Genomic DNA, 13,090 nt, shown 5'->3' with positions numbered 1-13,090 from the left:
TTCGAACGTTTTTCAGAAGTTGAACGGCTTCCAGGGTGTTGCCCCCCCCCCATTGACTTTGTAGCCAGCCGTTTGATATTTGGTGTTTGACCACTTTGGAAGCCGAACGGTCTTCCAGAACGGATTACGTTTGAAAACAGAGGTTCCACTGTATTTCCATCTCTGCAACATTCAGTATGATGACAAACACTTCTCTAGTAAAAACAACAACCCCAAACCAACCAATTCTAAAATCCCAAATCTGCATCCAGCAGGGGAATCAGCCATGGTTAGTCAGGTATCCTGAGTTTGATTAAAACATTTTTATTTATAAAGTGAGATATGCAGAAAGCCAGCTGTCCCAAGAGAAAGATGGACAAAGTTCTGAAAGCGGAAGAATGCTGCTTAAAACTAGATTTTGAATGCACTTGAGGAATGGTAGCAAGTCAGGTGGTTGTTTTATTTCTCTTGCATCTTTTCTGGACGTATACCCTCTTTTTTCTTTCTACATTTTATTTGGTGTTTTAAAAGAAAAAGTAGATCAAATGCATCCTGTGACATCTAGGCCAGTTCATTATTAAACTTTTCACCTCCTTGAGCAGATAGACTATATATTCCCAGCAATCATGTAGGTAATGGCATCAAAAGAAAATCTGTCATATAATATATGTCGCTAGGAAATGCCTAAAGTCATGACTCAGATCAAACAGGGCTTTTTCAGAATTACTACTCGCCTTCTATTGCTGTGAGGATTTCCGCCTGAACTGAAAACATTTGCTAAATGATGTAATAAGCTAATGATTGCTTAATTTTTGAATGCAGAGCTCAGTGCAGAGAGGGTAACAGCTGTTGTTTGTCAAATTAACTTTCCTTAAGTTTTTTTACTATCCATTTTCCTGTTGATTTAGCATACTTAGCAGTGATTAAGCACCAAAGGTCTCCTCCTAAACCTGTTTTGTGGAGGTAAAAGCTATGCAGGAAAAGGTTAATTCTTCTTCATTGCCACAGTATTTCCCACTCCTTAAATGGAATCAACTTGCACATCTCTTCTGCTCTTAAAAGTTAGAAACCCTCTGATAACGTATTCTTCTGCTTCATTTGAGGAGCAAATATAAGGGCCATTTCACATGCTAAGGCTGTGTACACACCATAAACTTAAGGCACACACCCTCTAAATCCTGGGAACTGTAGTTTGCTAAGGGTGCTGGGAATTGTAGATCCATGATGGGTACAGTTCCCAAGATTCTTGGGCAGGGGAAGTATAATGTATATGCAGCTACACAGAACCAGGCAGTAAAGACCAGACCATAAGGGCAAGTGGGGCACTGCCTCACTGGTCTGCAGCCAGCCTCCACCTGCCACCAGCTTCCTCCTTAGCCTTAGTTAGTACAACTCAACAAGGAAGAGGATGGGGACAAGTCTTGAATTAGTAGGTTCTGCCTGTGATTAGCTCTGGTTCTACTTACTATTACTGCCCTGCCAGTCCCAGTGGCCACTGGCCACTACTGGGAGTAGGCAATTGTTAGGGTGTGGTCTGGGGGTCTGATCCTCATGTTTTGTGCAGCCCCATTTTAAAGTTGGTTCCCCCCTTTACTAATAGGGTGCCTTAATGCTAATTTCTCAGAGGCAAATATATGCATGCATTAGCATATGCATTTTTATGCAAATTTGTGCCATGAGCTTGTGTCCAAGCTCTTTCAGTGCCTAGCAGCAGCAGCCCCTCCCTGCACAGAGGCTATCTTTGGCTTGCTACTGATCATACACTGAAGAGGAGCTGCACCCCATTATAGCTTCTTGGCAAGTGGACCACCGGAATCTAACGTGTGTTTGGAAATGCATTTTATCACTTTAGTCGTTTATATTTTCCGATGTACACCTAAATATGTAACGTCTGAAAAAATTCACTGTTGTCAGCTGTTCAGTTGTTCTACTGGATGGTGAATTATTCTGATTTGTTTTTAGGGTTTTTTTGTTATTTTAATTCTAAACTTCCTCAAAGTCTTCTGATAATCAATATGTTAATAAATTTTGTAAAATAACAGATCATTTATTATAATAGATTTATTTATATTATGTAGAAAGCAAGGTGCAAATATGTTGCATGCAGTTCCCACCTTTTCTTCCAAGGAGCTCAACTTGTTTCATAGATGAGCAATGATTTCAATCTGAGTCTTCTGTATTCAAACCAAACTCTCTATCCACTCTTCAGCATTTGGTGATTGAACCCCATATCTGATACATATCTGATACATACTAGGTTGTAAAGGTTTTCCATGGATTACAAAAAAGGGAATATCTTAACCATGTCAAAGAGATGGAGAAAGGAACAGCTTTGATAGAATCTTTCCTTTGACTCCTCTGGGACTTCTGCAGGATTAGGTTGCTGAGTGCATGATTTTATGTGAATGTCAAAAAATTTCAATGTTCAATGAATATAATGCAAATCATACTTGGTTTTCCCATAGGTGGGTGCCTTAAACAAGCTGGCAGTAACCAGACCATTGCATTTGCAGCAGCCATGGTATCAGTAGATGCAGATGCCCCTCAGGGACCATCGACAAGTATCCAGCCATGTCGTGTGCTAACTTTGTCACCAATCAAAATACCAGTTTTGACATCACCTTTCCCAGGTATGATCCATTTCCCTTATTTATCATTGTTAAACATTTTTTTAAAAAATCTGTGGTTTGCAAATTGGTAGACCAAGATGAACTACTACATTGTAAAGTTCCTGGTTTAGGTTTCCAAAGTAATTGTGGTGGAAGTTGGATACTGTAAAGAACATTGGAGCATTTCAGCTTTGAAGTAGATCCTGACAGAATTTTTTCTAAGAAGCCAAAATTGTTCATGTGCAATTGCTTAAGCTTTGTCTTCCCATTTCTCCTATTCCCAATAATGGCCCCACATTTTGAACTCGTTTTGGGGGCATCCGTTTTGACATATCCATTTGTACTCATTGGTTGCTTGAACTGTATGATCCTTCAGTGATTTCTAGAACGTTGGTGGTGTTTTGATGACGTGTGACATAACATTGCTGTTGGGGTGAGCATGGGGACAGTGCATATGAATGAGACAATGCACATGATAAGTTTCACTCAAAAGTTGTGTCTTTTGTATGGAGTGAGGGGCCAGAGCAATCTGCTCTGCATGTAGACAGTTCCAGGTTCAGCCTCTGACATCTCCAGGTAGGGATGGGACAGAACACCTGCTTGAAACCCCAGAGAGCAGCTGCCACACTGTGTTGACAATACTAGACTAGATGGACCAGGGTCTGACTTAACAAGAGGCAGCCTCTGCATGAAAGCTATAAAACATCAGCCTTGCAATCTGAATGACAGACACATTCTCTCTCTCTCTCCCTTTCCCTCTCCCTCTCATGCATTTATTACTTGAAATAAGCTCTCAGAATGACTTACAACAGTCAATACAAAATATCCTTATTTGGCCTATCACCCTCATTCCATGTTAACTAGTAAACATCTTCTGAGGACTTTCCAAGGGCAAATGAGCTGTTCTTTAATCAGTGCAGGAAAAACAGCAGCCTCAGATCCTATCACGATTTCTGCCTCCATCCTTTTATGCATGAGGCTCCTTCCATATCAATGGAGAAGCATTCCAGTGAGAAGCAGTTGTCCTACTAGATGCATTTTTAATGTACAGCTATTATAGCATGTACTCCATGTGAACTACCTAAGGCTTGATAGAAGATTATCACAGCAGAAGAGCTCTTCCATTTAGATAACTGGCTTGGCTTTGCAATGATAAACATGTCAGGTTTCGACAGCAGTTGTTTTCCTCAGGAAAATAAGGCAGATAGGATATCAAATGGCATGTTAGGAGTGCCTAAGCAATAAAACCATTATCAATCATGCACAAGAAATTGCATTATTCATAGATATCCTCTCCTGCAGAATGCACAATAGGACTTAAAAAAATATATGAAAACAGATACAGCTTGGATTGTGTAAACACCTCTGACATCAAGCACCTTGTTTCTTCCTGTCTTCTGGTTCACACTGCACTATTGGTGATCTTCTGTAAGAGATGGAAAACTACAGGTGTGGGTTGAAGCCAGCTCTCTTGTCTACCTGGAGTATGGTGGCCCATTGAAAACTTACCTGAAGGCCAGATCCTGTAATACTAAGAGCTAATGGTCTAGGCTGGGGGTCCCCAAACTGTGATCTGAGCTTTGTTCAGGTGGTCTAGGATGTGTGTGTCAAAATACAATTAAAAATCACATAGCATCTAGCCTAGTGCATTAGACTTACTACAATGTACAAAATAATAATAATTAAGTAGTCTGCCAAGATTTCATCAATTTTCACATGGTCCATGGGGAAAATAATTGGGGAACCACTATTGGAGGCCATTGGACCCTTGGCAGGAGTTTGAAATGACTGTACATGTGGACTCTCTGCCAGTGTCCAATTATTTAGTTGATAATGCTCAGTTAGGAGATCTGATCACTGCAGTCCATATGGCTTTGGTTCATGACCCAGATTGGCACCCTATCTTACTATGTCTCTTGGAACTGCAAAAAGTCCACAGTGCAGCCCTGAAAAAGATATACCTGGCCCCATCCCCCCCCCCGAGTTTGCTTCCCACAATTCCTATTTGGTGCTACAGGAAGGAACATGGATTATGGGAAGCTTCCTTGTGGGCATGCCTTCTGTTGCTAATTAGGTTACAACAGTTTCATAGAGCAGGAGGGAAATGCTAATTACTTAAGCTTGTAAATAAATCTTCCATAGCAAAGCAAACATGGGATACAACGATAGCTGTCTAATTAAACAATAAACTGAAACTCATGTTTCCAGGATGCATGATGGCAGTAAATAATTGTAAACTGAGGGTGAGTACATATGACTATTTACCAAGGTATGTTACTTGGTGAGGTGGTCACCTCCGTTGTAACCGCCTTCCTGGCAGTGAAGAGAATTTCAATATTATTATTATTATTATTATTATTATTATTATTAATTAAATTTGTATACCACCTGTCAGGGAACTTCCATCGGAGGAACAGGTGGTGGAGGGGCTCAGGGAGGAAGAAAGAGACTCAACAGCTGAAGCAGGAACCAGCAGGGGGAGGAGTGGATCTCTGAGGGAATGCGAGCAGGAGGGAGGGCTCAGAGACGCTTCCAGCGAGAACAGTGGGGAGGTATCTGAGGCTCCCATAGGGAGACCCACGCCTCGCCGGAAACTGTCACGCCGTGAGTCCAGGAGACGCGTTTCCGTTAAGGAGCTTCTTTGCTGGAAGCGCTTCCGCAGACAGCCACTGTCAGACTCTACGAGTGACTAGAGCAGACATGTTTGAGGAGCTCTGTCACACACAGAGGTTTGTGGAGCCGCACAAACTCTGAGGGAGCACGATTTTACGCACAAGCAGCTAATCATCCCATTACAGCAGTCTGACAGTCTCTGTACGCTGCCTGTGCAGGAGAAAGCATCATGAGCGAACCAGCCGGAACCGGAGGAGCAGGGGTTGGGGCTGGTCCAAGCTTGGAAGAAAGATACCGAGCGTTGGAAGTCCAACTTGCGCTGCAGACGGCGAGGCTTGAGGAGAGAAGGGCTCAGGATGCAGACAAGAAGGGGAGAGCCACTCAGTTCCCCAGAAAGGTACCAGGATTGGTGCAGAAGTTTGGGGGGGACCCCAAGGATTACCATGCCTTTAGGACAGAGATGCAATATGCCATTAATGTGCAGTTTGATGAGTTCCCTGATGAGGAATCGCGAGTTGCTTTCGTAATTGGGCATCTTGAGAAGGGGGCGCGGGACTGGGTTCGACCCCTAATGGCAACGCACAATGACGTCCTAAAGGACACGATGAAGTTCTTTCGTGCAATGGATATCATGTTTTCCAGCGATATTGAGGAAGGGGTGGTGCGCAGACAGCTAATGGCTTGCAAGCAGGGAAGCCGATCTGTCCGTGAGTACTGGACTGAGTTTACCATGCTGGTTCACAGATTGGGTTGGGATTTATCGGCGGCACCCATTCAGATGCTATTTGAAGAAGGTCTTTCTTCGGCTGTGAAAGACGAACTGTCCCGGAGCCCCAGGGCGGTGTCTATGGATCAGCTGACCAAATCTGCGCTGACCATAGGAGCGCGTCAGGAGGCAAGAGCCTTGGAGAGGCGGGAAGGGAGAGGGGAACGTTGGAAGGAGTTCCGCATTCCAGACATTCCTGAGCCAGCTTTCCCGCCGGCAGAGCCGATGGAAATCGGAACAGCGCGCGCACGCGCATTTTCAAAACCCAGTGAGGGGGCTAAGAAGGAGGGAAAGGGTGCCCGGAAATGCTATCTCTGCCAGCAGCCAGGCCACTTTGCCAGCGTCTGCCCCCAGAGGAAGGAATGGCAAGGGATGGTGGGAGCTGTTGAGGGAGGAGAGCAGGGAGAAACAGAGCAGGTAAAAGCCAACGCCTGGTTGCCACAGTCGGGGCACTGCAGCCAGGCCAAAGAGCAGTGAAAGTGCCCGTGCCAGAAGCTCCTCAACCTGCTCTAGTGATTGAAGTGTCGCTAGAGCTGCAAAATGGACACCCCCTAAAAATAAAGGCGCTGTTGGACTCAGGCAGCTCCTGCAATTTTATGAGCAAGGAGTTTGCTGCTGAACACCAGATACAGACGATCCCTTTAAGCAACCCCCTGCAGGTGACCACGATCGATGGCAGGGAGTTGTTGGGAGGAGGAGTCAGCTTGCAGACCGTCCCAATGATAATGAGGGTGGCAAGGCACACAGAACTGATAGCGTTTAATGTGGCCACCTTGGGAGGCGCTCCCATTATTTTGGGAATGAGCTGGCTAGCGCTACATGATCCGCTGGTGGGCTGGCATCAAAGAGTGGTTTCCTTTGGTTCAGCACATTGCTTAGAACACTGCAAAGGGGAAAAGGGTTCAGCAGGGGCCCAAGCCACCCTAGCAGGGACTGAAGTAATGGAGAAGGTGAAGGTACCACCACAGTATGCAGATCTCAGCGATGTGTTCAGCGAGAAGGAAGCTGACCAACTACCCCCGCATAGGCCCTTTGATTGCCAGATCAATTTACTCCCTGGAGCACAGCTTCCTGTAGGCAAGTTGTATGCCATGTCAGACAGAGAAATGCAGGAGTTGCGAGAGTTCATTGACAAGAACCTGAAGAGAGGCTTCATCAGAGAGTCCAAAGCAGCGGGGGGTAGCCCAGTGTTTTTTGTGGATAAAAAGCACACGGACAAGCCGAGACTTGTATGTGATTTCAGGCGGTTAAATGCAGTGACAGAACCAGTGGCTTTCCCTATGCCCAGGATTGATGATATTTTGACCAGGGTGCGGAAGGGAAAGATTTTTACAAAGCTGGATCTAAGGGGGGCGTACAACCTGATACGTATAAGGAAAGGGGATGAATGGAAAACCACCATGTTTACCCCTTTGGGGGCATTTGAATATCTCGTTATGCCTTTTGGATTACAAGCAGGCTCAGCGTGCTTTCAATCTTTTATGAACCACGTACTGGGTCCTTTGCTCTACAAGAATTGCGTGGCCTTCCTAGATGATGTGTTGGTGTATTCGGAGAATGAGGAGCAACATGTGAGAGACGTCAGAGAAGTGTTGAGCAGGCTGCAAGCCAACAGGCTGTGGGTGAAACTGGAGAAGTGTCAGTTTCATACCAAGGAGGTGGAATTCCTGGGGTACCGCCTGTCAGACAAGGGATTGGCCATGGATCCCGGCAAGGTTCAGGCAGTGCTGGAATGGAAAACACCCAAAACCAAGAAGGATGTGCAGAGGTTCCTAGGGTTTGGAAACTTTTATCGTAAGTTCATCCGAAACTTCGCCCACCTGACGGCGCCCATTACGGACTGTCTCAGCAGTAAAAAGAAGTTTGTTTGGACGGCGGAGGCGGAGCGAGCGTTTGAGGAACTGAAAAGGGCCTTCGCCTCTGAAGAACAACTTCTGCATGTGGATTTACAAAAGAAGCTGAGGGTCGAAACAGACACATCTGACAGAGCCATAGGGGGCGGTGCTTCTTCTGCAGCCGGGGAAGGAGGAGTCAGAGTGGCGACCGTGTGCCTTCTTTTCACGAAAGCTGAACAAATCCGAGAGGAACTACACGGTGTACGACCGGGAACTTCTTGCTATTCATGAGGCTTTCCGGAAATGGAGGCACCTGCTAATTGGTGCACAACATAAGGTGCAAGTGTGCACGGACCATAAGAATCTAGAGTATTGGAGAACTGCGCGAGTGCTCAACCAACGGCAGTTGAGATGGGCCCAGGAGTTCTCCAAATTTAACTTTGAGATTTGTTACGTGCCAGGCCCAGAGAACGTTAGGGCGGATGCTCTCTCACGCAAACCTGAATATTTGGAGGGGGAGGGAGCACCCGAAGAGACCCATGTCATTCCAGAGGACCGCTGGGTGTGTGGGGCGGCATTGGTGGGGCAAAGGGAATTGGTAGAGGGAACGGTGCATGATGAATACGCCCAGGACAAACTCAGGGGTCTCAGGAGGGAGGGAGACAAACCCGGGGGTTTTGAGGAGAGAAACGGGGCATTGTACTACAAGGGAGCGTTATATATACCTGAAGGGGAATTGAGGGAGAAGGTACTCAAGCAACTGCACGATAGCCCCACAGCAGGGCATTTTGGGCAACACAAAACCATGTGGCTGGTTACCAGGGAATTTTGGTGGCCCAAGGTCAGGGAAGATGTGCGGGAGTATGTGAGAGGGTGTGACCAATGCCAACGAGCCAAGGGGGAGAGGCGGGCACCGGCAGGTTTATTAGAACCACTACCCACACCTGAAAGACCATGGGAAGCAGTGGCAATAGATTTCATGACTGATCTGCCAAGGTCTAGAGGGAAAACAGCCATCATGGTTGTGGTAGACCTGTTAACTAAAATGGCCCACTTTATAGCCTGCTCACATGCGGTCACAGCAGAAGAAACAGCTAAATTGTTTGTAGAAAATGTGTTTAGGTTGCATGGCGCCCCCTTGAGGGTGGTTTCAGACCGAGGGAAACAATTTACTTCCAGGTTCTGGAGGAAGCTCATGAGCTTACTGCATGTAGAGGTTAATTTCTCAACGGCCCGTCATCCAGAAACCAACGGGCAGGTGGAAAGAGCTAATGGTGTTCTCCAGCAATATTTGAGGTGTTATGTGAATGACAGAGAGAATGATTGGGTGGAGAAGCTGGCGTTGGCAGAATTTGCCTACAACAATGCAGAGAACGTGTCCACGGGGATGAGCCCCTTTTTGGCTAATCACGGGTGCCATCCCAGAGCCTTCCCAGGGGGGGAAGGGGAGAACTGGAGCGTTCCAGCTGCAGAACAGTTCGTTGAAGAAATGGAAGCGATCCATTGCCAGCTCCAACTCAACTTAAACAGGGCTAAGGAGGAATATAAGAGGCAGGCAGACAAAAACAGAAGGGAAGGTGAAAGCATTAGGGTGGGGGACCAGGTGTGGCTGTCAACCCAAGGGTTGCCATTCAAAGGGGGTTGTAAGAAGTTAAGACCCAAAAGGCTGGGCCCATTTGAAGTCACGCAGCAGGTCAACCCAGTGGCTTTCAGACTCCGGTTACCGAACCACATGAAGCTGCACCCAGTTTTCCACAGGTCGTTGCTGTCACCGTATAAAGGGGACAGAGAAGGGAGGGTCACTAGGGGGCCAGCAATGGAGGAGAAGGAACACAGCTACCATGTAGCGGAGATCCTCGATTCCAGGTGGAAGGGAGATCAAGTAGAGTATTTGGTAATGTGGGAAGGGGAACCGGAGTCGGAAAACACCTGGGTTAGGGCAGAGGATGTCAATGACGAAGTTTTAATAGAAACTTTTCATCAGAGGTTCCCACGTAAACCTCAGCCTGTAGCGAGGTTCCGGAGGAAATACTTTGCCACCACCGACGAAGAAGAGGAGTTGGAGGGGTTCACAGATTCCGAGGAGGAGGAGGATTCAGCGAGCCAGGACGGCGATCGATGGAGGGAATTGTTCGAGACGTCTGAAGATGAAGAAGATTCTTTTCGGGGTTTTAACCCTTCACCTCCCAGAGGAGAGGAAATGGGAGGGGGTGAGGGGGGCCCTGGAGGGGAGGTGGATGTCAGGGAACTGCCATCGGAGGAACAGGTGGTGGAGGGGCTCAGGGAGGAAGAAAGAGACTCAACAGCTGAAGCAGGAACCAGCAGGGGGAGGAGTGGATCTCTGAGGGAATGCGAGCAGGAGGGAGGGCTCAGAGACGCTTCCAGCGAGAACAGTGGGGAGGTATCTGAGGCTCCCATAGGGAGACCCACGCCTCGCCGGAAACTGTCACGCCGTGAGTCCAGGAGACGCGTTTCCGTTAAGGAGCTTCTTTGCTGGAAGCGCTTCCGCAGACAGCCACTGTCAGACTCTACGAGTGACTAGAGCAGACATGTTTGAGGAGCTCTGTCACACACAGAGGTTTGTGGAGCCGCACAAACTCTGAGGGAGCACGATTTTACGCACAAGCAGCTAATCATCCCATTACACCACCCTATACCCACAAGTCTCAGGGTGGGTCACAGGATAAAATCACAATATAAAAACACAAAATGCATATGTCTCCTGTGCATGATCAGAGATTGGGAGGGTGGGGGGAGCAACACCAGTGTCGGAAAGGCAACTCAACCTCACTGCATTCACATTCACATTCACCACAGCCATCTAGTCATGGACAACTTAATGGTTGTATTATTGCAATGCGTTTTTTTGTGGGGTTGCCCATGTTGATCTGGAGGCTGCAGCTGGTACAGAACATGGCAGCTAGGTTGCTTGTGGGGGCAAACTACCACCAGCATATAACACCTGCCAATTTGCTACCCGGCCCAAGTTCAAGGTGTTGGTGTTAAGATATAAGTTCCGATACTGAGGCTGTTTTATTCCTTATGTACCCATTATATCGCTATGGTCTGTGGGAAAGTCTCTTCTGTGAGTTCCAAAGATCTCAGAAGTCCATTCTGCAGTAACTCATAGCAGGGCTTTTAGTGTGACTGCCCCTGTTCTGTGGAACAGCATTGTTTTTGAAAGATCAGGCATCTTTGAAAGATGATCTGCACTTTCTGTAAACAGCTGAAGACATATTTGTTTCAACAAACTTTCCTAAGGGGGGCAAAAAGGTCTTCACTATGAGTGTCCATTTGCTAGGGTTTTAGTTTTGCTTTAAATGCTATTTGTTGTTTTTGTGTTTTTAACTGTTTTTAATTATTTTATGTGTAAATCGCCTCAAGATAGTAGTTTAGAAGGCAATGAATAAATTAATTCTAATAACACTAACAATGACAATAATAATAATTCACCAGAACCTTTGGAGTATGTGCAAATAGGTTGAAATTTGAGGGAATCCTGAATTTAAATGGATTAAGCAAGAGCGATACCTGGTAATAATTAATATGTATGCATAATTTTGGCCCTGAAACAAATGTCTAATTGTGACTTAATGCTACTTCAGAGGAAACTCTTCTTATAGTAAAATATGTGGAGTACCCATTTTCTCCTGAAAAACACCTTAGTCATGATATTTTCCCATTGAACTGCATGGTTGACAAGATATTGAAGTTAAATTAAAGTTCCTTTCCCGAAAGGTAAAAAAAAAAAATGGTCAATTGGTCAAAAAGTAGTACTCTGCTGTCAAGAACAAAATTACATTTCTGTTTCTCTACAGAACTTAATGATTGGGAAAACATCAAGGAAGCAAATAATCTAATATAGAGCTAATCCCATGTGTAAAGTATATTTTACAGCCAGTCTGCCTTTCAGTTAAAAAGATCAGTATGTCGACATTTATAAAGCATGACTTATTGCCCTCAACTCCTACCAAAATAAATCTTTGGAAGAAGAGTGCCATCTGCGAACCCCAGAGATTATTGTATTTTCATTATCCAGTTTGCAGAATAATATGATAATGAGCTCTCTTTTCATATTTGCCATCCATAAACTTTAGAGAGGGCAATCTAATCATAATAGAAACAAACAAAATGGAATAATATAAGAACCTTTCATTTAACACTACCACCGTCCTGTCTTTGCATAGCAGGTTAGATTCTGAGGAAATAGTGTTACAGGAGTATATTAAACAGTTAGGGGTTTGCTCTCCTATAGCGCCTTGAAAGAAAACAATATTTGTTACATATATATTTGCTTGTTAGTTAATGGTACGACTCCATTGCACATCAAGGTGGTGGTGATGATGATAGCATTCCAATTGCAGTTGTTGGCAGCTAGACATGTATTAATCGTTTTTGGATGTAGATGTGAAATCTCATTTGTATCGCAAAGCATATCCAGTCAGTTTAATTGGGCTTGGGTGAGCATTGCAACATCAATGTCATGGAAACAGATGCACATCTGTGTCAACAACTGGCACCAGGGGCTTCCTGCCTGCCTCTCTCTTGCTCAGATGGAGCATGTCATAATAGTTGATAATAATGTTATGCGGAGACCTCTGGCAAAGGCTTTTGGGTCGAGGGGAGGAGGGAGTGTTACAAGGTAGTGAGTCCCCCAACCCTCTAGAACTAACGGGGTGTGGGTGGGTGGGTGTGCAGGGGACACCATTCTGTTGGAAGCTGCCCAGATTGGCTGGACCAACCCAGTCAGATGGACGGGGTATAAGTAATACATTATTTGTTTGCGTTTGTTACGTTCTGCTAGTGCAAGTCTCTTGCTCTAATAGAATGGGAACATTAGATACCTCTACCACTAATAATGTTGTTAGTAACAATTTTTGATTATTACTTGATGATGATGATGATACACCATCTCCACCCATCAAGAGGAATGTCTGTGTTGAGGTCTTCAGGCAACCTGAAAGAGGAAGTTTGCAGTGCTGTTCAGACTGGGAGAGGGAGGAAGAGATAAAGGATGCTTTTATCTCCCTCCAGCTTTTCTCTACCATACCATATCGTGTTAGAGAAGCACCAGCCCCATATCAGAACATTTTTTGCTGTATAAGCACAGAACTCGCAGTTCTTGAGAGTGAGAAAGGTATTCTTTCCCCTGGGTTTTCCCATTGTTATTAACTTCACAGAATTCAACCCCCTCCCGCAAATTTTAACCTCTCATCCAGCTTCATAAGCTATCAAAGACAAGAGTTTCATCTCTTTTTCCACATCTCCATTTTCTGTTGGGGGGCTTG

The 13,090-nt window shown here is 45.5% G+C and overlaps 1 protein-coding gene across 2 annotated transcripts in view; it reads left to right on the top strand.

Annotated features, from left to right (window-relative positions):
* TCERG1L (transcription elongation regulator 1 like) overlaps positions 1–13,090 on the top strand; it is a 174,391-nt gene that overhangs the window by 25,937 nt on the left and 135,364 nt on the right. For both annotated transcript variants that reach the window (XM_081189491.1, XM_081189490.1), the window contains exon 4: positions 2,445–2,609. In XM_081189491.1, the coding sequence (XP_081045617.1) occupies positions 2,445–2,609 (165 nt within the window). The remainder of the gene's footprint in view (positions 1–2,444; positions 2,610–13,090) is intronic.

The sequence above is a fragment of the Podarcis bocagei genome (assembly GCF_964188305.1).
Source record: "Podarcis bocagei genome assembly, chromosome: 4".
NCBI classification, from domain to species: domain Eukaryota; kingdom Metazoa; phylum Chordata; class Lepidosauria; order Squamata; family Lacertidae; genus Podarcis; species Podarcis bocagei.
This window is presented reverse-complemented; position numbering and strand designations above follow the sequence as displayed.